The sequence below is a fragment of the Lepus europaeus genome, chromosome 16 (genome assembly GCF_033115175.1).
Source record: "Lepus europaeus isolate LE1 chromosome 16, mLepTim1.pri, whole genome shotgun sequence".
Lineage (NCBI taxonomy): Eukaryota > Metazoa > Chordata > Mammalia > Lagomorpha > Leporidae > Lepus > Lepus europaeus.
The window spans coordinates 87949233-87974269 of NC_084842.1; the positions used below are offsets into that span (position 1 = coordinate 87949233).

The window sequence follows — 25037 nt, forward strand, 5'->3', positions numbered from 1 at the left end:
GAAGAGCTCTGTACTGTGTTTCTTTTTTTTTCGGCTTGGTACCCAAGGTTTCAGACGGAAGTGAGTTCAGCTCTCCTTTGCAGAGCTGTAAGACCTGGGTTTGGTCGGTCTGTTTGACAGTTAGCGCTGGAGACGGCGGCACCACACAGCCAGGCAGTCACGTGGGGCCCTCGCAGCTGGATCTGGCTTCCCCAGCTTTCGACCCAGCGGACCCCAGCCCGGGAACCTCTTTGCAAGGGGGACAAGCCGTCTGAAGAAGCTTGGATTGTGACGCTGAATCACAGCAGGTGTGTGCACGGAACACTGCCCAGGCCACCTGGGCTGTCCAGTGAGAGAGAAACAAACATCCTTCATTCACGTTGATTGCAAAAGAAAAAAACACCAATGGAGCCATTTCTGCGCGGGGACGCCCCGGCCGGCAGCGAGCCCACACGCGATCCCTACACACGGGGAAGTACGCCGCCGCCCAGCGGGCAGGGGCTCAGCGGGGCCCGGCCCGGCCTCGGGGCCGCGTTGCACGCGGTTACGGAAGGACACAGACGGAACGGACGGAGGTGGCCCGGCTGTGCTCTGCTCGCCGAGGGTTCTGCTGGGCCCCAGAGCAAAGGCAGCAGGGCGCGGGCGGCGTCTGCCTGGGGGGACCCTCTCCCCACGTCCTCGGTGGCAGCGGCCCCCAGACTTGCACACGGGCCTCCGGAAGTGCCCTCGAGTGGTGCCGGCACCTGGTCCTCCGGGAAGCCGTCCATGGCGCTTGGAAAGGAGCTGCAGGTGCATCTGAGTGACGCGGCCCGAGCTGGGGGCGAACTCCCAACACCACCAGGCAGAGCGAGGACCTCCCCACCTTCCATCCTGGCTCTCGGTTGGCCCCGGCCACCGTCACACCGGCCCCGGCCCACCTCCCGAGACGGTGGGCCGTGTGCCTTCCAGAACTTTCATGGGACGCTGAGGAGCCCACACCAGGGCCTGAATGGGGATTCCACCTCGGGCAGCTCAGGCCTCCGCTCAGAGCCTCGGTCACCTTTCATGGCTGGCCGGAGCAGAGGGGGGAGGGGCTGGCAGGGCAGGGTGCCGAAGGATCTGGGGCGGGTGTGTGTGGTGGGGGCGGCGTCTGTTTCCAGGAGGTGCCCAGTGAATGCCGGAGGGGACAGCAACGCTGCAGAGCCCAGCGGTGGGGGGCGGGGCCAGAGGGGGCGGAGCACCGGGCGTGGCCATGTTCCCTCAGTGAGGTGACAGGCAGGTGCGCACCCTCCAGGACACAAGGCTGCCCCGGGGTCCTAGGTTCCTCAAAGGTGGCTAAAAACCCAACTCACGAGCCTGCACCTCCAAGTTCTCCGCATGAGTTCCCCATCCCAAACCAGACATGGGACAACCAGACGTGGGACGGCCAGCCGGGAGCCGGGAGCCGGGGCCACCGCGCCATGGACAATGGCAGGGACCTGGCTGGCTTGTCTGCACTTCACTCGCTGTTCCCCGAGCCCGAGCCGGGCCAGCCCCAGCTTCCCTGGCCGGGGGGCCCTGTGGGAGTGAGGAATGAACTAACGATGTGGGAAAGACCGCTGACCGCGACGGGGAGAGCGAGAGCGGGGGCGCCCTGCCCCGACTCGGCAGTCCCGTCCATTTAAGATCTGTGGCTATGAATCCTTCCTTCTTAGAAAACAAAACCCAGACAGCGGCCGCAGCGCGGCGGGGCTCCCCGGGCCGTGCCGGGCCCTAGTGCACGTCGGAGTTGACTTTGTCCTGGAAGATGTACAGGTTGTTGGTGGCGGCGATGGCAATGATGTTCTCGGCCGGGTGCCAGGCCGTGTGCAGGATCTTCTTGGTGAAGTCCAGGCTGTCCACGCTGATGTCGTCTCGCCGCCGCTTGCCGCCCACGCACACGCGCCGGGGCTTCAGCACGGCCCTGGGCTTGCTGCTCTCCCGCGAGGCCTCCAGGGTCACGTCCCGCTTGGTGTTTCGGTCGAACATGCGGAAGAAGTTGTTGTAGGCCCCGGTCATGATGACACTGGGGGGAGATGGGCAGGCGTCAGGGCGGGAGGACGGCCAGAGCGCCCCGCCCCGCCCGTCAGGTGACCTCACTCACTGGAGCTCCGCCCCAAGCACAACCAATACTCCCCTTAACCCCTGGACTTCCAACGACTGTGCCAGCCCAGAGGTGGCAGCACAGACACTGGGCTGGTCCCCTGGGTCACCAGATCCCCCCCAGCCCCGCACCCCCGCCTGCAGGGGAGGCAACCCTGGTGGGCTGCCTGGCTGCAGCGTGCCCACTTCCCCAGGCAGAGCTCTCAGTTCTCTCCCTGCTGGAGACAGGGCCTGGGGGCCTTGTAGTGGGGAGAGGAGGAAGGGGGTCCCCAGGCGCGGACACAGGCGGGACAGTGCCTCTGAGGGCGGCCCTGGCTGGCATGGGACCGTGTGGGCTCACAGGGGCTGCCCCCGGACAAGAGTGACCACAGGTGACCCTGGAGCAGCGTGGGGCAGAAGAGGCAGGAGCGGGTGCAGGGCCCCGTGCAGGCCAGGCCAGCCAGGGATGGGGCTCCCATGAGGCTCAGAGGCCCAGGGGCAGCCCCGTGTCCCGGGCTGACAGTGGTGGGAGCAGGGTCGCCATCGGGCAAGTGTGGTACCCGAGGCCCCAGCTCCCAGTGGGCACCAGGGGAGGCCGGGCCCTGGGCCAGCTGGGCTCTCGGGGGCTATTGACCGGGCCGGGCCCCGCCCTCCTACTCCGGATGGGAGGGGTCCCCCCAAGGTCCGGCCCTGCCCCCCCCACAGAAGGTGCTGGGGAAGTTTCGGCCGAGGATGCCCGCTGGGGGACATGAGGCTCCGTGTCAGCCCGCAAGCTGCCCGCCCATGCCATGAGCCTTGGTGGAGCCCACGGTGTGCAGCGCTACCTTGGCTGTCACCTCCCCTTGCCATGAACTGGCTTCATCTGGTGGAGGGAATGAGAACGGACCCCCCCCCCAACACACACACAGGGGCTCTGCTCCTAGACATCCAGCCAGGGCCTGGGGGTGGGGGCAGAAGCCGGCTGGGCCATTGGGTTAAAGCTCCACATCGGAGGTAACTCAGAAAGGTTCTGGAAGGTTCTAAGGGACCAGCCAAGCCTGGGGGGGGGGGAGAAGGAGAGAGAGTCCGTGGGGGATGGGCGTGGCAGAGACGGAGGGGGAAAGAGAAGGAGAGTTGGTGGGGGTAGATGGGGGAGAGACGGAGGGGGAGAGAGAAGGGAGGGAGCCGGTGGGAACTCTGCGGGGGGGGGGGGGGCGGGCATAGGGACAATGGGACTGAGGGCACACGCATGGCCTCTGAGCCGCCCACCCTCGGGTGTCCTCTGCTTCCCCCACTGGCTGACCCCTCCCCGAGGGCAGAGGGCATGGAGGGAGGCCTGTGGGTACAGCCCCGGGTGGGGGGCCGGAGGGAGCGGCCTCCGGCTGGGCATCAGTGTGGGAGGCCCAGGGCCCTGTGAGGACCCCAGTAGCAGAGCCCACGGCCTGGGCGCAGGGACAGTGTCTTTCACAGGATGGCTGGGGGCGGGGCCTTCGCTCACTCGCCACGCCCAGCTCAGCACCTGCCGGCCCAGGGCGAGGACGAATGAATGAATGAACGAATGAGAGCCTCGGGCCCCACAGCCTCAGCCACCCTCAGGTGTCCGAGCTCAGCCGCTCCCCGGCAGGCGGGACACAGGCCGGACACAGGCGGGACACAGGCGGAGGGGCTGTCTACACGGCATCTGTCCACACAGCCTGGAGCATGTCAGGGGACTGTCTACACGGCATTGTCTACACAGCCTGAAGTATGTCAGGGGACCATCTACGCAGCATCCGTCTACACAGCCTGAAGCATGTCAGGGGACTCTCTACACGGCATTGCCTACACAGCCTGAAGCGTGTCAGGGGACTCTCTACACGGCATTGTCTACACAGCCTGAAGCGTGTCAGGGGACTCTCTACACGGCATTGTCTACACAGCTTGGAGTGTGTCAGGGGATGTCTACACAGCATCCGTCTACACAGCTTGGAGCATGTCAGGGAATGTCTACACAGCATCCGTCTACACAGCCTGAAGCGTGTCAGGGGACTCTCTACACGGCATTGTCTACACAGCCTGGAGTGTGTCAGGGGACGTCTACACGGCATCCGTCTACACAGCTTGGAGCATGTCAGGGAATGTCTACACAGCATCCGTCTACACAGCCTGAAGCGTGTCGGGACGTCTACACGGCATCCATCTCACTTGCAGCAACAAGTGTGTTTCTTGCTTCCTGTGAGGTTAAAGGTCAGGGCGGGGGGGCGGGGATGGAGCGCAGACCTTCCTCCTGCCCTCCCTGCCCCACTGGAGGCCTCCCCGCTCTGGCCAGCCCCAGGCCAAGGGCACCCCATGCCGGGCTCTCTCACGACCCCTGCCTGGGGACTGGCCGGCCTGACCCTCAGCTCCGCCCTCAACACCCACTTTCTCCCTTGGGACACGCTGCCCCCTCCCACCTGCCGTGCCCAAATCCATGTCCAGATCCAAATGCTGCCTGCCTCGTCAGAGGGTGTCCTGAGGCCCCCCCAGCCCCTCCCCAAGCCCCCTGCCCAAGGCCTCCCGTTGACTCGGCCCCTCCCCCGCCTCGCATGCCTGCTGCCTGCACACCAAGACCCACGCGTGCAGGCTGACGGCCACGCCCTGTGAGGGAGCCGCCGGCTGATGCCGGCTCAGGGCACCACCCCAGCGCACCTGTCTGGCCAGCAGGCGCTGAGGCAGAGGAGCTGCCCGGGGCCCCTGGACACCCCGCTCCTTGCCCATGCTGGTCTGGGGCCAGCGGGGGGCAGCAGCCAGGCTCCCACAGGACTTGGTGCACAAGTGGCAGCACCAGTGTGGCAAAGAGGCCACTCCCACCTCTGCTGAGCGCCCAGGTGCCACGAGGCTAGAATTTCCCAAATGCTGGAGCAGCAGCTTGCTCTCTGCTGCCCTCAGGTGGCGCGGTCAGGCACTCCGGCTGCGTGTACACCCCGGCTCTGCCCGGCCACCCTCCGCCCTGCTTTCCCACCCGGCCCCCGAGGGGCGTGAATCAGATCCTGCACGCCAAGCGCTCAGAGCGGGGCCGGGCTCAGGTCACTGCCCTGCCGGCATCTGGGAATCCCAACGGCCACTCCTGCTTCTGGGTATCGCGGGGCAGCGCCCGCTTAACCAAGGGACGCGGAAGGGGACAGCAGAAGGAGGAAGGGCGCCCGGGGCACGGGGCTGGAGGAGACCACCCCCTCTCCCCCACCAGCATGGGGGCAGGGCAGCCCCTCCCTTGCTCTCCGGGGAGCAGCTGGAGCCCACGCCATGCCGGCTGTGCTCTGGAGCACCGAGTGCAAGCAGCAAGGCGGCAGTCACGGGCAGCCCGCACAGCTGCACCCCCACATCTCCCTGGCTCAGCAGCAGCCCCCAGCCCCGCGAGCTCTGGAGGAGACCAGACCCCACCCAGCACCGCTCCCTGCCCCTCTCTCAGCGGGACACAGGGCAGCCCTCTCCCAGCCCCCACTCTGCCTCTGCAGGTGAGCAGCAGGATGCTGGCTGCTCTGTCCCCAGCTCTCCTGTCTCCTCTGGGGAGGGGCTCCCGCCCTGGTCCCATGGAACACTCTCCTGCCCCTGGCCTGGGCATGCACGCTTTGCGTCCACGCTGCCTCCAACGGTGGGCGTGTGACTCACAGAAGGCCAGTAGGATCCTTCCGTGAGGCTTCGACTGGACCCTGGCAGGGGGCCCACCTGGGGTGGTCGTCCAGGAGGAGGGGGCTGCAAACACACCATGAACCTCCTGCTCCCACACCACGGGCCATCGAGCGCGCCACAGAGGCGGGGCAGACGGCAGACAGGCTCGGCAGAGCCCCCACGGCCAGCACAGACCCACGACCTCGCCCCCCGGCATCCACGAGGCCCACCCTCCCAACGCCAGGAAGGCTGGAGAGACTCACAGCCGGAGGGCGGCAGGTGGGGGATGGGGACAGGGTGAACAGGGTGCTGCTGGAGTTGGGGGAGGGGCACAGAGGGGCAGAGACAGCAACAGGGGCCTCACGACGTGCTCGGGAGGAGGTGGCACAGTCCGCGCCTTCTAGAAAGCTCAGCAGCCATTGCCCAGATCTCCTAAGGGGCAGGCGGGGTGAGCTCTAGGGCAGGTCTCCAGGGGGCAGCGCGGAGGGGCAGCTGAAGCCAGGGCTTGGCACTGGCGCCTGGGCACGGGCGCCCCCTGGTGGCAACGCGCAAAAGCACACGCAGCAGGTGGCGGCCGGTGGAAATTCACCCCGGGTTCTCACACCCAAGGATCCAGGCCGATGTTGGAGACCGTGCCTGCTCAGAGAGGGCGGGCCCGTTCCCACACCGGAGCCATCAGAGCTGACTAACCAGCAGTCCCCGGCATGCATCTCACCCGTCGCCAGCCCAGGCCCCGCTGCACCGGGGCAGGGCGGGGCGGTGAGGGTTACCTGTCACTCCCGTTCCAGGCACACTCAAACTTGTCGAAAATGCAGTCGTTCTCATACAGGGAGCACAGCTTGCTCCGCAGGTAATCGTGGACCTGGGGGAGACGGGGCAGGGGTGAGTGGTGACGGCTGTCAGCGTGTGCCGCCCTCACACGGGGACACCGTGAGGGCTCGGCTGGGGTGTCTGCCGGGATGTCCCACCCGCATCTGCACACACAAATCCTGCCCAAGCGCCACCTCCTCCAAGAAGCCTCCCGCATCCCCCAGCCAGAGACACAACTGGAATCAGCTGTGAAGCTGCCCCTTCTCTCTCAACCCATGTTTTAAAGCCACGTGAATTTGGTTTCTACCCCTTCCCATATCTGGCTGGACCCTAGGAAAGAGCTGAAAGCCACGCAGAGTTTTCTTTTTTTTTTTCTCTCTCTTTTTTCTTTTTTTTTGACAGGCAGAGTGGACAGTGAGAGAGACAGACAGAGAGAAAGGTCTTCCTTTACCATTGGTGCACCCCCCAAATGGCCACTATGGCCGGCGCGCTGCGCTGATCCAAAGGCAGGAGCCAGGTGCTTCTCCTGGTCTCCCACATGGGTGCAGGGTCCAAGGACTTGGGCCATCCTCCACTGCATTCCCGGGCCACAGCAGAGAGCTGGCCTGGAAGAGGGGCAACCGGGACAGGATCGGTGCCCCAACCGGGACTAGAACCCGGTGTGCCGGCGCCGCAAGGCGGAGGATTAGCCTAGTGAGCCGCGGTGCCAGCCCAGAGTTTTCATAATATGCATGTTGTAGACCCTCCAAATACTTGGATTTCAACATTTTTTTTCTTTTTGCACCAAAATAAACACACGTTTTAATTCCACTTCCACAGTCTCCCTTGCAGGCAGGCACAGCATCCTTGCCTCCGCAGGTCTGACTTAGCGGGGGGCCCGCGCTCCCGGGGAGAGAGCCAGTGCCCACCCCTTGGGGATGCCACGGATGCTGGCTCCCGGCCCAGGGAGGGGTGCTGCCTCTGCACCCCGGATTCGGGCTCAGCCCGGGGCGCCTCTTTCCTCCCGCGTCCCTCGTCCAGAAACCAAGGTCCCGCTCAGGAACCCGCAGGCGCTCCTGCCCCGGCCAGCTCCCTGGCTGCCCCAGCGCAGGGCAGGGAGGCCTGGCGGCGCCCCACCTGGAAGAGGGGCCCACCTGGTAGGTCTCAATGGGCCTCGCCTCCATGTTCAGGTCCCACACCTTGACCGTGAGGTAGTCCCGCGTGAGCATGTACCGGCCGCTGTGGCTGAACTTCACGTCCGACACAGACGAGATGATTTCTGAGAAAAAGGAGCGGTTACTGGGGTCCTCGGGCTCCTCAAAGACTGTGGGGGGGAGAGAGAGAGAGAGAGAGAGAGAGAGTCACTGAGCTGCTCCCGGCACGACCGGCCACCCTCGACCTCCCTGCTTCCACCCCGGCTCACGAGGTCGCTGCCGGCAGTCACTCAGTCACTCATCAACCCTGCAACCAGACACCTGCAGGTGCAGGCCCAGGGTGACGTGCAGAGAGGGAGGGGCCGGCCCTGGAGGGATCCGGTTGCTTGCTGAGCATCTGAGTCCGATTCCGTGCCCAGGACCTCAGCCAACCTCCCCATACACGTGCAGCGAATTCGCCCCCAACTCCAGACTCGCTGTGCTGCACTGCCTGCCTCCGACCCGCGGGCGGGACGCCAGCTCGCACGGCCGTCCTGCCTTCTCGCACGCGCTGGGCCGTGTCCTCGCCAGGCTGGGCAATGCCGGTGGCCCTGCGACACTGCTATATTCCCTTCGTGGTGCCTCGGGCATTGGTGGCCGACCAGAGCCTGCCGGGCCACGGGGCTGGGGCAGCTGGGGCCCAGGCTTGGGGTCCTTGGGCTCTGCATGGCAGGAAGGAGGGGCTGCCTGCCTCGCCGTCCCCATGGAAACCGGCTGAGCACCAGCCCTGCCTGCCGGCCACACCGGGTTGCAGTGTCCCGTGCGGCTCCCCGGCTCCCCGGGTCCGCCCCAGCCGCTGGCCCCTGCTCGGGGTGGGGGAGCCCCTCTCCCTCCCAGCCCAGGTGGGGCGGTTGCTGCCTCTGCTTTTCCCAGAAACATGCCTGTTGGCTGGCTCCTGCATCGCGGACGCTCTCACACACTCACACGCAGTCAGCCAGGCCACCCTGTGAACCTACTGTGTGCCAGGCCCACCCAAGGCCCTGGGGTGGGGGCCAACATTGCACACAGCAGGTAAAGCCATTGCCTGCAGTGCCGGCATCCCATATGGGTGCTGGTTCGAATCCCGGCTGCTCCACTTCTGATCCAGCTCTCTGCTGTGGCCTGGGAAAGCAGTGGAGGATGGCCCAAGTGCTGGGATCCCTGCACCCACGTGGGAGACCGAGAAGAAGCTCCTGGCTCCTGATCAGCTCAACTGTGGCCATTGCGGGCATCTGGGGAGTGAACCATCTGCCTTTCAAATAAATACATGTATTTAAAAAATTTTTTTTTTTTAAAAAAGCACTAGCCAGCAGGCTGCTGCGAATGCCGGAAGAAAGCATGGGGAGATAGAGCAGGGGCCGGGTCATCGGGAGGAGACGTCCGAGCACAGACCCGAGGCAGGGAGCCATGGAGACACCTGGGAGAGGAGCACCCCAGCCAGCGAACCCAGCGAGGCCAGCTCATGCAAAGGTCCTGGGGCAGGGGCGAGGTGAGGGCCGGCGCTGGCAGAGGAAGGCACGAGACAGCCGCGGTCAGGAGCTGGGAGCCCTGAGGGTCGGGAGAGCTAGGCTGCGATCTAGACCAGGGGTCTGGAGGGGGCAGGAGCCTAGGGTCCCCTCTCCTTCCGGGAAGGAGGGTTCCGGCTCTGGGAGGCAGCCCCACCCCGCCGGGTAAGCGGATGGGAGGAAGCCGGGGGCAGCGCTTGGAGGCGGTTCCCGTCGACTTCGTCGACTTCGGGCCTCTGTGCGCCCACAACTCAGAGCAGGAAGGCAGGGAGCTGGGGGCGGGGGAGGCTGTAGGCCCTGGATGCTGCAAGCCCCAGCTGGGGGACCCCGCCCCCCAAGGCCTCTGGCTCCCTGAGCGGCCCGGGGGGAGGGGCGGGGCTGCGGGCCGGCAGGCACACAGACCCCTGTGGGCGCCTGCTCTTCCCTTCCCGATTCCCTCTGCAGCGCTGCCTGCCGGGCCAGCACCAGGCCCTGTCCTCTGGGGGCTGGGCGCAGGCGGGGGCGGGGCTGACGTGGGCTTCTCCAGGGCTGCCCGCCCGAGGGTGGCTGGCCAGCAGCCCGCACGGGGCCTGGAGGCTTCCGCAGGCGCACTGGTGGTCGCACGGGGCGCCCTTCTGCGCCCGACCCGACGGTGAGACCGGCAGCTCCGGGCACTTTTCGTGGTTCGGGCAGAGAGAGCTCCGTGGCATCTCCCTCTGCTCTCAGACGCCAGGAGAAAAGACGGAAAGAACGCGGGTGTCCGAGGCCCTGCCACCCACTTGAAAGCAGCGGCGCCCGCGCCGTGAGGGGGCGGCATCCGGCACAGCGCGCCCAGCGCCTGGGGTCCAGCCCCCTGCTCATGCGCACCCTGGGGGCGGCAGGCGCTGGCTCAAGCCCTTGGGCCCCCTGCAGGTGGTCCCAGCCCCGCCCCCCCAGGAAGGCCCCCCGGGACTCCTCTGTGCCCAGGCTAACACTGGATACCAAAACCCCGGCAGGGTGGGGGCACCTGCGTCACACCCAGCAAACCCCAGACCTGGGCCCCCCTCCCCTGTTAGCCTAGAGACCGCCTCCCAGCCCTTCCCTGAGCCGGCCGCCTGGCCTGAAGGGCGGTATTCCCCGCTGAGCTCCCTAACCTTGCTTTCCCCGTCGGAACGGCTGGGCGCTCTCACATCCTCCGGAGAGGCCCCACGCTCTGACGCACGCCCCGCCCCACGCGCCTCGCCACCCTGCCGCCCACTGCTCCGTGTCACACGGAGACAAGAACTTCTGTCCCACCCGTCTCTGCGGGCAGATCTCCGCCTCTCTGTGCCCACACCTTTCAAACAAACCAAATCTAAAAACATCTTTTTTTTTAAATGAGCAGGGGTATCGACCTAATAGGAGGAAGAGGGCAGAGGGTTCGAGAGAAGAGGGAGGCCAGAGGACCCTCCCCCGCCCCCCACCCCCGCCCCGTGCCCCAGCTGGTGCTCGCCCAGGGCAGTGGTGGGGCGGCCACTCAGGTCAGACCAGGAGCTGGGTTCCGGGGACGTGGCCGGGGCCACCTCCCCAACTGTGGCCTCAGGGCTGGCTGTGCCCCGGCCTGCTCGGTGCCCTCTGAAACCACGCGGCTGGCTCCAGGTTCCCAGCACCGCCTGAGTGGGTGGAGACCCGCATCTTAGGGGGCTCCGCCTCCACGCTCCACGGCACAGGGTGGTGGTGGGGGCCTGTCCTCCCCAACCCCGCCCTAGTGGGCAGGAGGAGAGAACGCAGAGGCCAAGGGCGAGAGGACCACGTGCTCCACAGGACACCACGTGCTCCACGGGACGCCACGTGCTCCACGGGACGCCACGTGCGCTCGCCTGCCCAGCAGCGAGCCCGGCTGTCCCGGGCATTTCTGACAGGCTTGAAGGGCAAAGACCAGACTGCGTAAGAAAGCACCTGGGCGTCTGACTTTCTTCCACGTTTCCACGAGCTGACTGGTACAACAGACCTTTCCCCAAGCCCACGACTCCCTAGGAATCCCTGCCCCACCGCGGGCCCCTCCAGGGGCTGGCGAAGGCAGGAAACAGGTGCCCGGGACGGTTCTACCAGCACCACCCTGCGACACCTCGACTTTACACCTCTGGCTTTGAAGCCAGGGGCTCGCGGCCGTCTGTGGCTGCAGACGGAGCAAATGCCCCCATCTGTGAGGTGGGTACCACGGCTCCCCCAACAGCGCGGCTCTGGGGGTCCCACGACAGGGGAGCACGTGGCCGGCCAGTGCCGGCTGCGCTCACTGGGTTCCCCAGGACTGGCCCAGGCACACACTCGGGGCCCCGCGAAGGGTCTCGGCTGCCATCACCCCCTCTCTAAGAAATCTTGTGCTCCAAGCCCGACAGCCCTTCCTTCCGGAATGTTCTGTGCTGTCAAGAGCAGAAATAACTCCGGGTTCGGAGGACGGCTGTGCTGCGTTTCCATGGTTACCATCACACTGCGAGCAGACAAAAGACCGGATGTCTGGTGCTCTGGAGAAAGACTGTGGACAGGGAACAGCGTGGCCCATGACCGCCTGCCTTGCCCTCGCACGTGCCGCCCAGCCCCCCAGCCCCTCCCCATTTCCCGGGGGCGGCAGGAGCTCTGCATTCAGCACGGTTTTCCCTTGTGCGGAACCACGCAGGCAGCCCTGGTGCCCAGGTGTCGCTCCCCGCCAGTCCCCACGCCGTCTCCAGGTCTCCCCCGGCTCCCAGCCTGACCCAGACCCAGCACAGCGAGGGCGCAGCGCGCAGGGTGCACAGCGCACCCACTCACGGCCTCTCCACGGCAAACTCAACGATACGAGGCGCGGGAGACGGAAGCCCTCAGCCTACGGGAGCCTGGCGTGAGAGGAAGTGTATGTGCAGGACCGGAATTCGAGAGGGAAAGAAAAATTCTAGAAACAACAGACTGTCCCCATGGCAGCCACTGGGCAGTGGCCAGCAGGCCCCTGGAACTTCTCAGCAGTGGAACTGGCCGCACAGTCGCCCAGGCACCATCCACCCCACGGTGGCCCCGCAGACCCAAGGCTCCTCCCTGGACACCGTGGCCCTGCAAGGAAGCTTCCAGAACCGCAGTGCTGTCTGGGAGAGGCCGAGTCCACCAGTGCCCTGCAGTTACTGCTCACTGCAGCTGGGGGCTGGGGGCGAGGAAGGAGCTGAGCTGTTGGGAACAAGGGTGTTCTCTCCCACGTTAGGGTCTGGGGCTGCCTCACACAGGCTCATCTGACGCTGGGCACATGACAGTCACGAGGCAGTCATGTGACCGGAGGTGCCGTGCCCAGGAAGTGTGCAAGGCGCTGGGGGCAGCTCTGTCACAGCTGGGGAGCGAGAGGAGGCGGTGCACAGCGGGGGCCCTGGCAAGCGGCTGCAGCACACGAGGGACCTCGCTCAGTGTGGGGGACACAGGACTGTGTCTCCGTGATCCCCGGATACTGCTGCCCTCCACACACGCGTGCTCTGATTCAGTCTCAATCCATTATTAGAGCACCAACACACACACACACACACACACACACACACGACACGGCGGATCGCGTTCCCACAGCCCGCCACTAGGGGGCAGTGTCTCAATGGATTCCTCTCCAGCGTTTCCCCTCTGCTACTTTCCGTGGTAGTCACTGGCTTGTCTGAACACAACCATTTCCTCGTGTCATTAAAGCGCCTTCTAAATACGTGAACAGGCCGGACAGCGTTTCACTCTCTGGGCGCCACTGCTGCTGACTTACCATCACGTGCACTGCTGACTCATCACACAGAATGCTGACTCAGCACATGCACTGCTGACTCATCACACAGAATGCTGACTCAGCACATGCACTGCTGACTCAGCGCGTGCTCTGCCGACTCATCATGTAGAATGCTGACTCAGCACATGCTCTGCCGACTCAGCACGTGCACTGCTCTGCTCTCTCCTATACAGATGGATTTGCCATGGAGCCTCAATCCTCTTCCCACGAGGTTCCAACGGGGTCAGAGCTGGGCCTGGGGCAGGTCTCTCTTCTGCGCCACTTGACTCTGAGCTAAAGCTTGGAGTGCATGTGGCCGACGTCATCAGGCCACGGACATAAGGTGGCTGGGCCAAGGCCCTGTGGTGGGCAGAATAACGGCCCCATGTCCGTGGGGCAGTCCACAGCCCACTGGCTATGGTGTGTTACCACGGGGAGAGGGCGCTGGCCCAGGGTCCTTGCACATGGAAGAGGGAAGGAGGGGCCCTGAGCAGGGGACGGGGCTTCTCCCCAGAGCCCTGCTGCCGCCTCGACTATGGCTGACAAGGCCCAGGTGGACCCCTGACCTCAGCCTGGGGGAGGACAGATTTACGCTGTAGCCACCCTGTGTCGTGTTGTGGCGGTCATGGGAAACGGACACGGCCGCTGGGCTGTGGCTTGGGGCCAGCGCTCTCCACTCACCGGGAGCACCCGGGGCATCTCAGCGGCCCCTCGGCCTCCCACCCCGTCCAGACACCTGCAACTCCCTCACCTGTGTCTCTGCCTAGGACTCCTCCCTGGGCTCTGGACCCCAGCGTCGGGCTGCTGTCCTGAGCCTGCCGGCCCCTCCCCACTACACCCTCTGTCCCAGGAAGCGTCCCCACCTTCACCTGCCCTCGGGGAGCAGCAGGAGTGGACAGCAGAGGCGGGCCTCCCCCAGCCCCAGCCTGGCCTGGGCGTCTCTCCTCTCTGGGAGCCTGCACAGTCCCGCTGTCACCGGCTGCACCCCCTCCTTGCCGAGACCTGCCAGTCTCGGGATGAGAGGCAGCTCCTCCCCGTGACCCACAGCTGCGGCCCGGGTGGCCCTCCCCACTCCAGCTCTACCCCCACCCCCCGTGGTCACTGCAACCAGTCACACCGCCCCCACCTTCCCCAGGAGAGCTCCGTACACACCCCCAGCTGTCTGAACCGTAAGTCCCGCCCCCGGCCTCTCTGGGTGTCGCTGACACCGATGACCACACCTTGACACCATGTGCCAGTCAGTGCGCGTCGAACTGGACGCCGGGTGGGGGAGGCGTCTGCCCATGGGGTCTCTGCTGCAGCAGGAACAGGAGCCTGCAGAATGCTCAGGGGACGAGCAACCCCTAGGTGAGCAGTGGGCAGGGACGTGGGGACAGAACTTGGCAAGAAAGGAGGAGGGGATGGGAGGCTTTGAGGACCCCAGGCCTGAGACCCTGGGGCTGGCGCAGAACCTCCAGCCCCGAATGCCCACGAAATCAAATTCCCAAGGGGCAGAGAGTGACCCTGTCGCGTCCAACCGGCCCTCTGCCACCTGCTTCCTGCAGGCCTGGCTGCCATCACTCACTCAACATAGCCTTATTCCCGGGCAAGGGGGTGGGCGCCAGGGAGAGACAAACCACATGGCCCCGCTCTCCCCACTGGCTCATCTGGAAGGGGCACCACGTGGGGACCGCCTGCGTGGCCAGCGCCACGACCCAGAAGCAAGCAGACCAGGCCTGGCGCTCTTCACCTGGGGCTCGATTTTGTCTTCTGTGCAGTGGGCCCCTCGGAGCTCGGGGAGCTTGGGGAGACTTGCACGAGGAGCTTGGTGCAGCCGGGGCCGTGGTGGCGGGGGTGGCTCAGCCCCAGACCTCAAGCACAGCCCTGTGGTGGCTCTAGGGTTAGTGACAAGGGACAGACTCGGGAGCTCCCAGGTGTGGCCAGTGCTGTGACAGTGGGATGCTTTGGGGGTCAGGGAGGGCTTCCTGGAGGAGGGGACACCTGAATGTGTGCCTCCTTAGCTTCCAGATCCCCTGGCCGTCATCGCAGCGGCCTGGCCCCGGGGGCAGGGCAGTGTCTGAGACGCAGAGGGGCAGTGGGTGGCAGCCCAGCAGGGAAGCAGCACAGAGCCCGCCCACTGAGCCCTGCGCCCCTGCTCCCCGCCTCGCGCGGGCACTTACGCTTGGAGTGCTTGTCGCACAGGGCGGCCGCCCGCATGTCGCAGAGCCGCAGGGAGCCCTTGCTGCTGCTGTACACAAACAGGTTGCAGTGGTGCGGGTGGAACTCGGACGCCGTGATCACCTCGGTGAGGTCCTCCATGTTGGCCGGCTTGATGTCCACGATGTCTGTGGGCAGCGAGGTCAAGGAAGCAGCCGTGCAGGGTGCCCCAGTGCCTCCCGGAGTGAACGTCCCCCACATCGCAGCCCCCCTCCCCCGCCACCGCCAACCCCCTACTCCTACAGAGTCCTGGGAATGCCAGGATGGGCTGAGCGGTGTAGATGGGGGGCTTCCACCTGCTGCTGGCCAAGGAGGTAGCCCCGCCTGGGAGCCTGGTGCCTACAGGACCGAGCAGCCTCACCCCTCCCCAGTTCCAAGGCCTGCCCTTGACCTGCCCAGTCCCAGTGGCCCCAGCAGGGCATCGGAACCCCATGGTATAGCCTTCCAGGCCCGGCACACCCTGGCCTCACTCCAGCGGCTCTGTCCCCTCTGGCAGCAGCATCCTGGGCCTCCAGTCTCCCCTGACACGCACGCCACCTCTTCACCAGCACATGAGGCTGGGGTTGGAATTGCAGCTCTGCAGTGGACACACCTGCAGCCCCCGAGGGGGACATTCGGGCTGTCCCAAGCCTCGGACTGTCACTGTCACTGCACACGGCCCCGCCTTCCTGGCCTTCCCCTGGCTGGGGCTCAGGACTTAGGTCATGTGTGTGGTTCTATGACAGCCGCAGCCCCTGGAGGCAAACATGCCCGAGCCGATGGCCACCAGGGGCTAGGACAGAGGACCAAGGACCCTCTCCTAGAGCCGTCCGAGAAGGCACGGCACTGAGCACGGAAGTGTGACACAAAGACTCTGCCGTGCGGCCTCTGCTCCCCGGGCCTCACAACCAACACCCTTCCCGTGGGGGCCAAGCGGGGGCTTTCCCAGGTGCAACCCTCCAGCTCCCAGGTGGCGACTGCTCTCTGTAGAGTCCGTGCCGCAGGCCTCGCCGGCCCTAAGGGCTCCAGCGTGGCTGCCACCGCTCAGCACGGCTCGTGCGGAGCCCAAGCAGCCACAGACCACGAGCAAGCCAACCAGGAGGCCTGCAACCCTGCCTCCCCACAACAGCCCCGCTCTGCTGCTGCTCCCTGTGCGACACAGCCCGGCCGGGCCTGCTCCCTATTCTGCCCCCTCCCCGAGATCCTCCGAGCTCAGCACCAGGACCTCCGCACTGGCACAGCGGGCGCAGAACCAAGGGCCACTCGGCCCCCGAGGCAAGTCTCTGCAGGCTGCTAACAGAATCAGGCGCGCGCATCAGGAGCTCAAGTGAGGCCCAGGCAAAGACAGAGCTCCCTAAGAGCCGAAACGGTGCACGGGTTCTAACTCACACCCCGAGGACTCAAGTGGAGACGCTGTGATGAGCTCCTCTCTAAAGACAAAGCAACCAAGTAAGCTTGGAGACCGGGCAGTACGCACAGAGCTGCGCCCAGCACGGGCCGGACACACGGGACAGGACAACCACGCTCCAGTCCAGGCGGAGAGGGAGGCTGGGGGCAGGAAGGGACCAGGCCGGGACCACACGTGGAGCCAGAGCGAGACCTGGAATCCCAGCTCTCAGACTCCCAGCCCGGGTGCCTCTGACTGTTGAGGAACAAACGCATTTCACACAACCCACAGCTCTCCCCGTGGGGCAGCCCCCAGGGGCGCTGGGCTGGGGCTCGCTGGGCGGCTCCTGACCCCAGAAAGGCAGAAGCTATGCACACAGGGACCGGGCAGAGACAGAGGCGCCGGCGGCCTTGGTCACCGCTGATTGAACTGAGCAGCATGGGTCATCGGGACGTAGCAGCAGGACAATGCTGTCGGGATGGGAGGCCGTTACCATGGCAACCTCAGAGCAGCCAGCCTGGCCGAGGGCCACGCCGGGACAGGAGTCCCACGGGGGCTCCCCAGGGACGTGGGACCCTGCGCACAGAAGCTGTTTAGAGGAACTGCTTTCCCCGCACATTCGCTCCGAAGATGACCTGGCTACAGACAAGAGCGAGGCCACTCAAAGCTCTTTGCAGGAGGCCGAGCGAAATGCCACAGACCAGACGGCTTAACCCACAGACATTTCCCACGCACGGCTCTGCAGGTCAGAAGTTCAAGGTGAGCGGGCCGGCAGGCTGGCTCCTCCCGAGGCCCTGCCCTCTTGCCTTGCCGGTGGCTGCCGACACCTCGTGGGCTCCCACGTCCCCCCTCTGTGTCCTGGTCTCCTCTGGGGACCTAATCATCCAGACTGGATTAGGGGGCCTTGTTTTAACTTGATCACCTCTGTACAAGCTCCATCTCAGCTACATCACATCCCAAGGTCCTGGGGCTCACAGCTGTAGCACAGGCTCTTTCCTGCCCTGTGCAGGCTCCTCCTGACCACACGGGGAAGTGGAAGCCAGAGTCAGGGCCACTGGTCGGGGGCCGGCTGCACACACCCTCACGGCTCAAGTCCCGAAGTCTGGGTGGACAGTGATCTCTTTAGCTCTGCCACGAGCCAGCGTACGGCTCCCGAGACACTTGGGAAGGAGCCACGCAGACTGCGACGTGGGAAGCATCACCAGCCCTCTGCACCTGCCCCTGCCCTCCTGCTCTGTGGCCTGGGCGAAGACCTCGGGAGATGACACAAGGTTCAAGGCCAATGAGATGGACGTGAGTCAAATCTGAAGAAAAGCATGAAACCAAGCTGGCTGCCGAGGGTGCCAAGTTCAACAGCCCCAGGTGGCCCCTGGCTTGTCCTGGCTTCCGAGGGCTGGGAGGGGAACCCCAGGGCTGGCAGAGCTGGGATGCATCCAGCAGCCGCACCCCCAGCAGAACTCTGGGGCCCCAGCCCAGCGGGAAATCAGACGCAGCATCGCGATCCCTGCTCCAGGGGCCATGGTGCAGGGGTGATTTACACTGAGCTGTGTGAGAGCCTGGGCGGGTCTCTGACACAGAGGCCCAAGGTGGGCAGGGCTTATCCCGGCAGTCAGGTGCAGCAAAGGGGGTGGGGACTGGCAGCCGTGGGAAGGCTCTGAGGAAGCCGTCTGTCTGTCTGTCTGTCTCTCTCTCTCTGGAAGCAGAGAAGCAGAAGGGTTAAGAGAAGGAAGCCAGGTGAGGGTGAGGCTGGGCGAGTTTCCCAGGGTGCTGAGGTGTGGGGTATGGGAGTGGGGTTAACAGGACCAATGGAGGAGGGGGGAGCAGAGGACGAGTGGGGGCGCAGCCTCGGGCCAGGGGTTAAATCTGGTGTGTGCTACAGGAACGTCACGGGGGCCTGTTGGGAAGGGACAGGGTCACACGCTCCCATCCCGCCATCTAGAGAAAGTGCTAGGACATCAGACAGCTGCCCAAGCACAGGCACTGACCACGTCCTTCAGCGAGGACAGCCGTGACCGGGGTGGTGGGTGTCGGGCAGCAGCGGGACAACTCCAGCCGTGACCGGGGTGGTGGGTGTCGGGCAGCAGCGGGACAACTCCAGCCGTGACCGGGGTGGTGGGTGTCGGGCAGCAGCGGGACAACTCCAGCCGTGACCGGGGTGGTGGGTGTCGGGCAGCAGCGGGACAACTCCAGCCGTGACCGGGGTGGTGGGTGTCGGGCAGCAGCGGGACAACTCCAGCCGCGACCGGGGTGGTGGGTGTCGGGCAGCAGCGGGACAACTCCAGCCTCCTGAGAGTGTCCTGAAGCCTTGCTGCTGGGGGTCCTGTCCCGGCTCTGCCACCTGGAGCCCTGCCAGCTTCCCTCACCGGGCAGGGCGCCCCATTTCCCCCTTACCACAGGCAGGCTGTGGCTGGACAGGTGCCTGGAGCTGTCTCCCAGCCCATGTGGGTGCGCTGGCCTCACCAGGCCTCCCTGGCCTGGCCCCTGCGACCACACATCACACCAGCAGCTGGTAAGAGTGGACAAGAGCCTCTTCCCAGCTCCCTGTTCATGGACACGGCTCTGGAGCCTTGAACCTGGCCACGGCGCTGTTATTTCTACCACAGACTCTACAAACACCACGGGGCCACCCCCCCGCAAGGGAGGCCGTTGTTCAGACTCCTGTGCACCACTGCCTTGGGGCCTTGGCCAGGGCAGTCAGGTGGTCAGCCATTTCAGTGGCCCTGGGCTTCCAATAGCCGACGCCGCTGTCCATGGTGCTGACCCTGTTGGGCACCGCCCCACACTGCACCTGTCACCTTTCAACACCACTACCCAGTAGGCACTGTCACACCCTCCTGTGACAGTGAGCAAACAGAGCCACAGGAAAGTTAGGACACTACGCACGCTGGGACAGGGCAGGGCAGGGGTTTAAACAGGGGCCACTGGGATGCAGAACCTGTGCACGTAACTGTCACACCGTGCCTCTCATCACGAAACAGCGGCCCCACGACAGCCACTGCTGCCTGCGCACCTGCAGTTGCAGGTCCTGGGTGGTGATGAGCTCTCCAGGCAACTGACACCCCCTCATTGGAGATGTAGAGCTGGGCTCTGAGGGGGCAACCTCCTCGTCCAAGGCCCCTCCACGCCCTGCGTCCCTCGGTGGTCTGTCCATCTCTGTGGGTACAGCACTGCTTCCTGGCTCTCACTGTAGCCTCTGAGGTCCAAACCCAGGACAGGGCCTTTGCACGTGACTGCAGGACAGGGAGGAGCTGGGTTTGTCGTGTGTGGGGCCAGCTGGGACACACAGGTCCCCGGCCTCACAGAGCTGCCAGTCCAGGGGGAGAGGCTGGAGGCAGACAGGAGGCAAGGTACAGACACTTACTTGTAAACAGGAGAGAGGGCTCAAGGGGGTCAGGAGGGAGGGACTCCTTCAGGGACAAGTGGCAGGGGAGGCTCCCCAGGGTGGCGTCCCCTGGACAGAGGCTGGAGAAACTGCCTAGGCAGAGGGGACAGGCGTCCAACAATGGCCCTGCAGCGGGAGGCAGCTGGCAGGCTGAGCCCCGGGGACAGCACCTGCAGGGCCTCAGAAGCCCAAGAAAGGGGAAGGGGTCTACTCCAAGTTGGCAGGAGTTTCTGGAGGATTCTCTGCAGGGGGCGATGTGACCTGGCTCACTGACGTTGAGGGGACAGCGGGCTGAGATGGGCTGCACAGGGGTCTCGAACACCTGGCCCTCAGGGCGGCCCTAGGGTGCAAGCAGGGGCTTCTTCTCACTTCACAGGTGCAGAATATGGGCACAAAGTCCAAGCAAACTGACCAAGGCCCCTGTCACCACGTCGTGGGGTCCACGTTTGAACCCCAGCACTCTGGGTTCCTAGATCTCAAAGCAGACACCGTTGAGGTCACTGCCCTGGTCAGGGCGAGGGAAGCCGGAGTGGCCTAGACATGTGTGGGCGGCAGAGGCAGCTGGGGCCAGGCTCAGTGGGCTCGGTTTGGGGAGGGTCTCTTCCTGCCCACGGTGAATCCCACAGGGGCAGGACTTGGGAGCCCCACTCACTCAAAAGATGCCTTGGTCCAAGTTGTGAAAGGTACGTCCTCTGGGAAGCACGGAGGAAGAAGTCCCCCTTCCCCAGTGCCTCTCCCTGCTCACCATCTCCTGTGTGCAGTAAACAACCTAAATGACTGCCCTTGGGCCCTCGGCAGCGGTCCTGGGCGGGTGAGGGAGGCGTGTCCACATTACATCAGGTCCTGAGGCTCAGACAGGCTGCACGGCTGGCCGGGCTTGCTCGGGGAGTGGGTGGCAGAGACAGGGCTGGGTTCCAGGCTCTGGGACCATGGACTTGGCGCAGAGCCTGGCAGGTGGAGGGGGCCTGGCCGGTCCCTCCTTTGTTCCAGGCACAGAGAACCAGCCGAGTTCTGCAGCAGGCGGGCGCTGACCGAGGTCCCAGCCCCCCTGCAGCTGCTCAGAGCCACCCCAGCCTCCAGCCCGCCTGGCTGCAGGGACCGCTCCATATATGGGAGCTGGAAATTTGTTGCAGACCGAGGCTTGGTGCGATGCCAGCTTCCAGCATGAGAAATCGCTCAGGGGGCAGGAAAATCAATTGAACCATCTTTAACATTCTCTGGGCGCCAAAAGGGAAGCGGGGGTCTGTCAGCCCAGCCTCCCGTGCCATCTGTTACTTCTAAGATGCATGGAACTTAGAAGACAGCTCGCCCAGTGCTGCACGGCGGCCATGAGGCATGGTAGCAGAGGACGAGAGAGGAGAGAGGTTACACAGATGCTGAGGCAGGGCTGGGGGAGAGGGTGCTGGAACAACCCCAGAGGTGGGGATCTTACAGGAGCCGACCTGTGACACTGCAGCGACTGTCGCTTAGGACAGAAAACAGCACAGTCGCCGGCCCCCATGCGGCTCCATGGCTCCTGGATTCCCTATGAGGATCCCCTGCCCTTCCAGTTGGGGACGGCGACAGCCCAGGAGGGTGAGCCAGGTCTGTCCCCGGCAGCCACAGCCAGCATCCAGGCCCTTTCTCTGGATCTTCCAGGCCTGGGTGTCTGGGCCACCTGGAGCCCAGGTGGACGAGAGTGCCTGCATCCTAAGCCCACGTGCAAGCAGAGGACTTCTTCCTTCTTAGGGTCACCGGCCCGCTCCGTCTGTACCCACCGCGAGGCACCTGCTGTGTGGGGGGTGCAGGGATACAGAGGGGCCTTGCCCTAGGTTCCCAACCTCAAGGCTTCTACCAGCAATGGGGCAGAGGTTATACCGACAGAAGACCCGTGCAGCCAGAGAGTGGCCAAGGGCCGGGGAGGGAGCGGTCAGAGGAGCCCGAGACGCCGGAGGGCAGGAGTCACGAGGACGCGCACCGCACGTCCGCCACTCTGCCTGGACGCGGCCTGCAGGCCCCAGCCTTGCCTCCAGAGGCCCCAGTGGGACCGGCTCTGAAGGTGTCACAGAAATCCAGCGTGGTTCCCGGCCCAGCAAGGAGTCACAGCTGCCCCCCGCCTCCCGCACGCTTCTCCCAGCCCGGCTGCCAGCAGGCCCGGCACAGCACCTGCCGCCCAGTCCTGACCGAGGGCGGCGCACCTGCCTCTCTGCTCTGGGTCCCTGTGTCACGTCGCCCTGTGGCCACGCAGAGGGCAGGGGGCGAGGTGTCCACGGCCTCCACACAGCCCTGGGGCCACCACGCCACTCCTCGCATATGCCTCAGTTCTGCGCGCCAGGGAACCTCTGTGCCCTGGATCTTCTGCACTGCGCACAGATGGACACACACACACGCTCACACACACACTCACACACACACATGGTCACACACACATGCACACATACATGCTCACACACACATACATGGTCACACACATGCACATGCACACACATGCTCTCACACACACATACACACATACATACATGGTCACACACACTCACATGCACACACACATGCTCACACACAGAGACATATATGGTCATACACACTCGCATGCACACACATACATGATCATACACACGTGCACACACATGCTCACACAGACATACATGGTCATACACACATGCACACACGCATGCTCACACACAGAGAATATATGGTCATACACACTTATATGCACACACATACATGATCATACACACATGCACACACATGCTCACACAGACATACATGATCATACACACATGCACACACGCATGCTCAGACTCACATATGCACACAGAGACACACATGGTCACTCACACACACATGCACTCACATACATGGTCACACACATGCACATGCTCACACATATTCTCTCACACGTGCATACACACTCATGCTCACACACACATGCTCACACAACTGCACACTCTCAAGTGCACACCCTCACACACTTATACACACTCACACACTCAGACTTACATCCACATACACTCACACACCCTCACCTGCTCATGCACTGACACACTCACATGCTTACACACATACACAGGTCACACACACTCATCTGCTCCTGCAGGCCCCTTGAGGCTGGGGGCACAGGGCCTGGGTCTGAATCGCGGCCTTGACACTGGCCGCCGTGACCAGGCTAACTTGGGCGCTCCATGCCTCAGTTTCCCCTCTGCGAAGGCCCGAGCTGGCATGAGCACACTGATGTAAGCAGAGCCTTCCATTAATTACTATGACCGTTACTGCTGGTCCCGGACACTGAGCCCCGGGCGTTATCGTCCAACACAGGCCTTGGTGGCTGCGCCGTGCCCTGCCCCTGGGATGCCCACGGAGCCCCACCGGCTGCCTGGGAGCAGCAATGCTACTGCCCCGGGACCCCTTGGTACAGACACAGGGACCACTGAGCAGGGGCCCCTGGGAGCCCAGTGCGGCCGACTTCTGACACCCAGGTTGTCACTCACCCTCCTCAGGGCAGATGGCCCCGGGCCCTGTCCTATGGCCCGGTTCCTGCTGAGGCCCCAGGACGCCGGGAAGAGGCCCAGGCAGCCCCGGGCACTGTCATTTTCAAGTTTTCTGAAGCAGACTTGGGGCTGACGCCCTCCCAGGCCTCAGTTCCCGTGTACACCAGCGGCTCCCTCATTTCAGAAGTGATTCCAGGGGCCCGATCGCAGCCAGCGCCACCCAGGCCCACCCAGGGGCCCGATCCCAGCCAGCGCCACCCAGGCCCACCCGGGGGCCCGATCCCAGCCAGCGCCACCCGGGCCTGCCCAGGGGCCCAATCCCAGCCAGCGCCACCCGGGCCCGCCCGGCACTGGCCCACGGCCAAGGATACTGAAGCTCCTGTCGGTGACGGCCAGGTGCCAGAGGTTGATGCGCAGGTCATCGGCCGACATGTACGTCTCACAGTCGCTGTTCACGGAGATGGAGTTGATGTGGTAGGTGTGGCCGTTGGCAAAGATCCTCCGCGGGCTCACCTCCACCATCAGGTCCATGGGCTTCAGCACGGGCACCTGCAGGGAGGGCGTGGTCAGGGCCGGGGGCGGGGCACAGGGCTTGGGGTGCAGGGGGGGCACAGTGAGCCTGACATGGGGTGCAATGAGCCTGCACCGTGCCGGGCCCTCCTCCTCCTCCTCCCACTCAGATGCCCAGGGGTGGCCTGGGGTGGACATGGAGGTGCCCAGAGGGCGGGGGAGGTACTGCAGGGGCAACGGGAGTCCAGGTGAAGGCTCAGAGGGCGTTTTTATTTTTCTGAGATTTACTTTATTTAGCTGAAAGGTGGAGTTACAGACAGAGATGGAGAAAGAGATCGCCCATGCGCTGGTTCACTCCCCAGGTGGCTGCAATGGCCAGGGCTGAGCCAGGAGCCAGGAGCCAGGAGCTTCTTCCGGGTCTCCCACGTGGGTGCAGGGGCCCAAGCCCTTGGGCCACCACTGCTGCTTCCCCAGGTGCATCAGCGGGGAGCTGGGTGGGAAGTGGAGCAGCCGGGACTAGAACCGGCGCCCAAGCGGGATGCGGGCGCTGCAGGCTGCAGCTTTACCCACTGAGCCACAGCGCAGGCCCCCACAGGGTCCTACAGGACAAATAGGAGTTCACCAAGCAGGTAACGCAGGGCTCCCATCACAGCACTGGGCACCGAGCGATGGTTCCAGGTCTGTTTCCTCGAGAGGCTGGGACGGTTTGGAGACGGAGACAGCCTGGTCTCACTCACGTCAGGGACCCCAGGGGCCCAGCACCCAGCCCAGCACTGAGCAGCCTTGCAGTGAACAACGGCTGCCTCCAGCACGAGCTGCCCTGACCCCACTCAGAGCTGCACGGACTGGGGGGGGGGGGGCGGTGAGAGGGGGAGGGGCCCTGGCTGGGGGGGAGAGGAGAGGGGCCCTGGTGACAGCGGGGAGGGGGCCCCAGTGAGAGGGGGGAGGGAGAAAGTCACAAGGAAAGGCTGGGACACCCGGGTGCCCCCCAGATTTCCCCTGTGGCCTTGCTCGAGGCTGTGTCTTGGGGTACGTGCAGCGCACGCACACATCATTCCTGTCATTTCCCTCCAGATCTGGGAGAGAAATCAACCCGGGGCTTCCCCTGGGCTGTGGCCTCCTGTGCAGACCACCAGGACGTGAAAGCCGCACCCCTCCCACTAGACGAGACCCTCGTAAACTCTTGGAGCTGGAGGTGGGGTGGGGGCGCCCTCTCCCCCATTACTCGGCATCGAGGCTAAGTGGCCTCGCGGCTTCCCCAGGGTTGCTACGAGCCATTCACCAGTCAC

At 64.7% G+C, this 25037-nt stretch overlaps 1 protein-coding gene across 1 annotated transcript in view; it reads right to left on the reverse strand.

The window, feature by feature from the left end:
* Positions 1–540: 540 nt before the first annotated feature.
* PPP2R2C (protein phosphatase 2 regulatory subunit Bgamma) overlaps positions 541–25037 on the reverse strand; it is an 81185-nt gene continuing 56688 nt past the window's right edge. The window contains exons 5-9 of the mRNA XM_062212836.1: positions 23610–23787; positions 14987–15151; positions 7608–7777; positions 6435–6526; positions 541–2002 (exon numbers count right to left, since the gene is read on the reverse strand). Coding sequence (XP_062068820.1) covers positions 1711–2002; positions 6435–6526; positions 7608–7777; positions 14987–15151; positions 23610–23787 — 897 coding nt within the window. The 3' untranslated portion in view covers positions 541–1710. The remainder of the gene's footprint in view (positions 2003–6434; positions 6527–7607; positions 7778–14986; positions 15152–23609; positions 23788–25037) is intronic.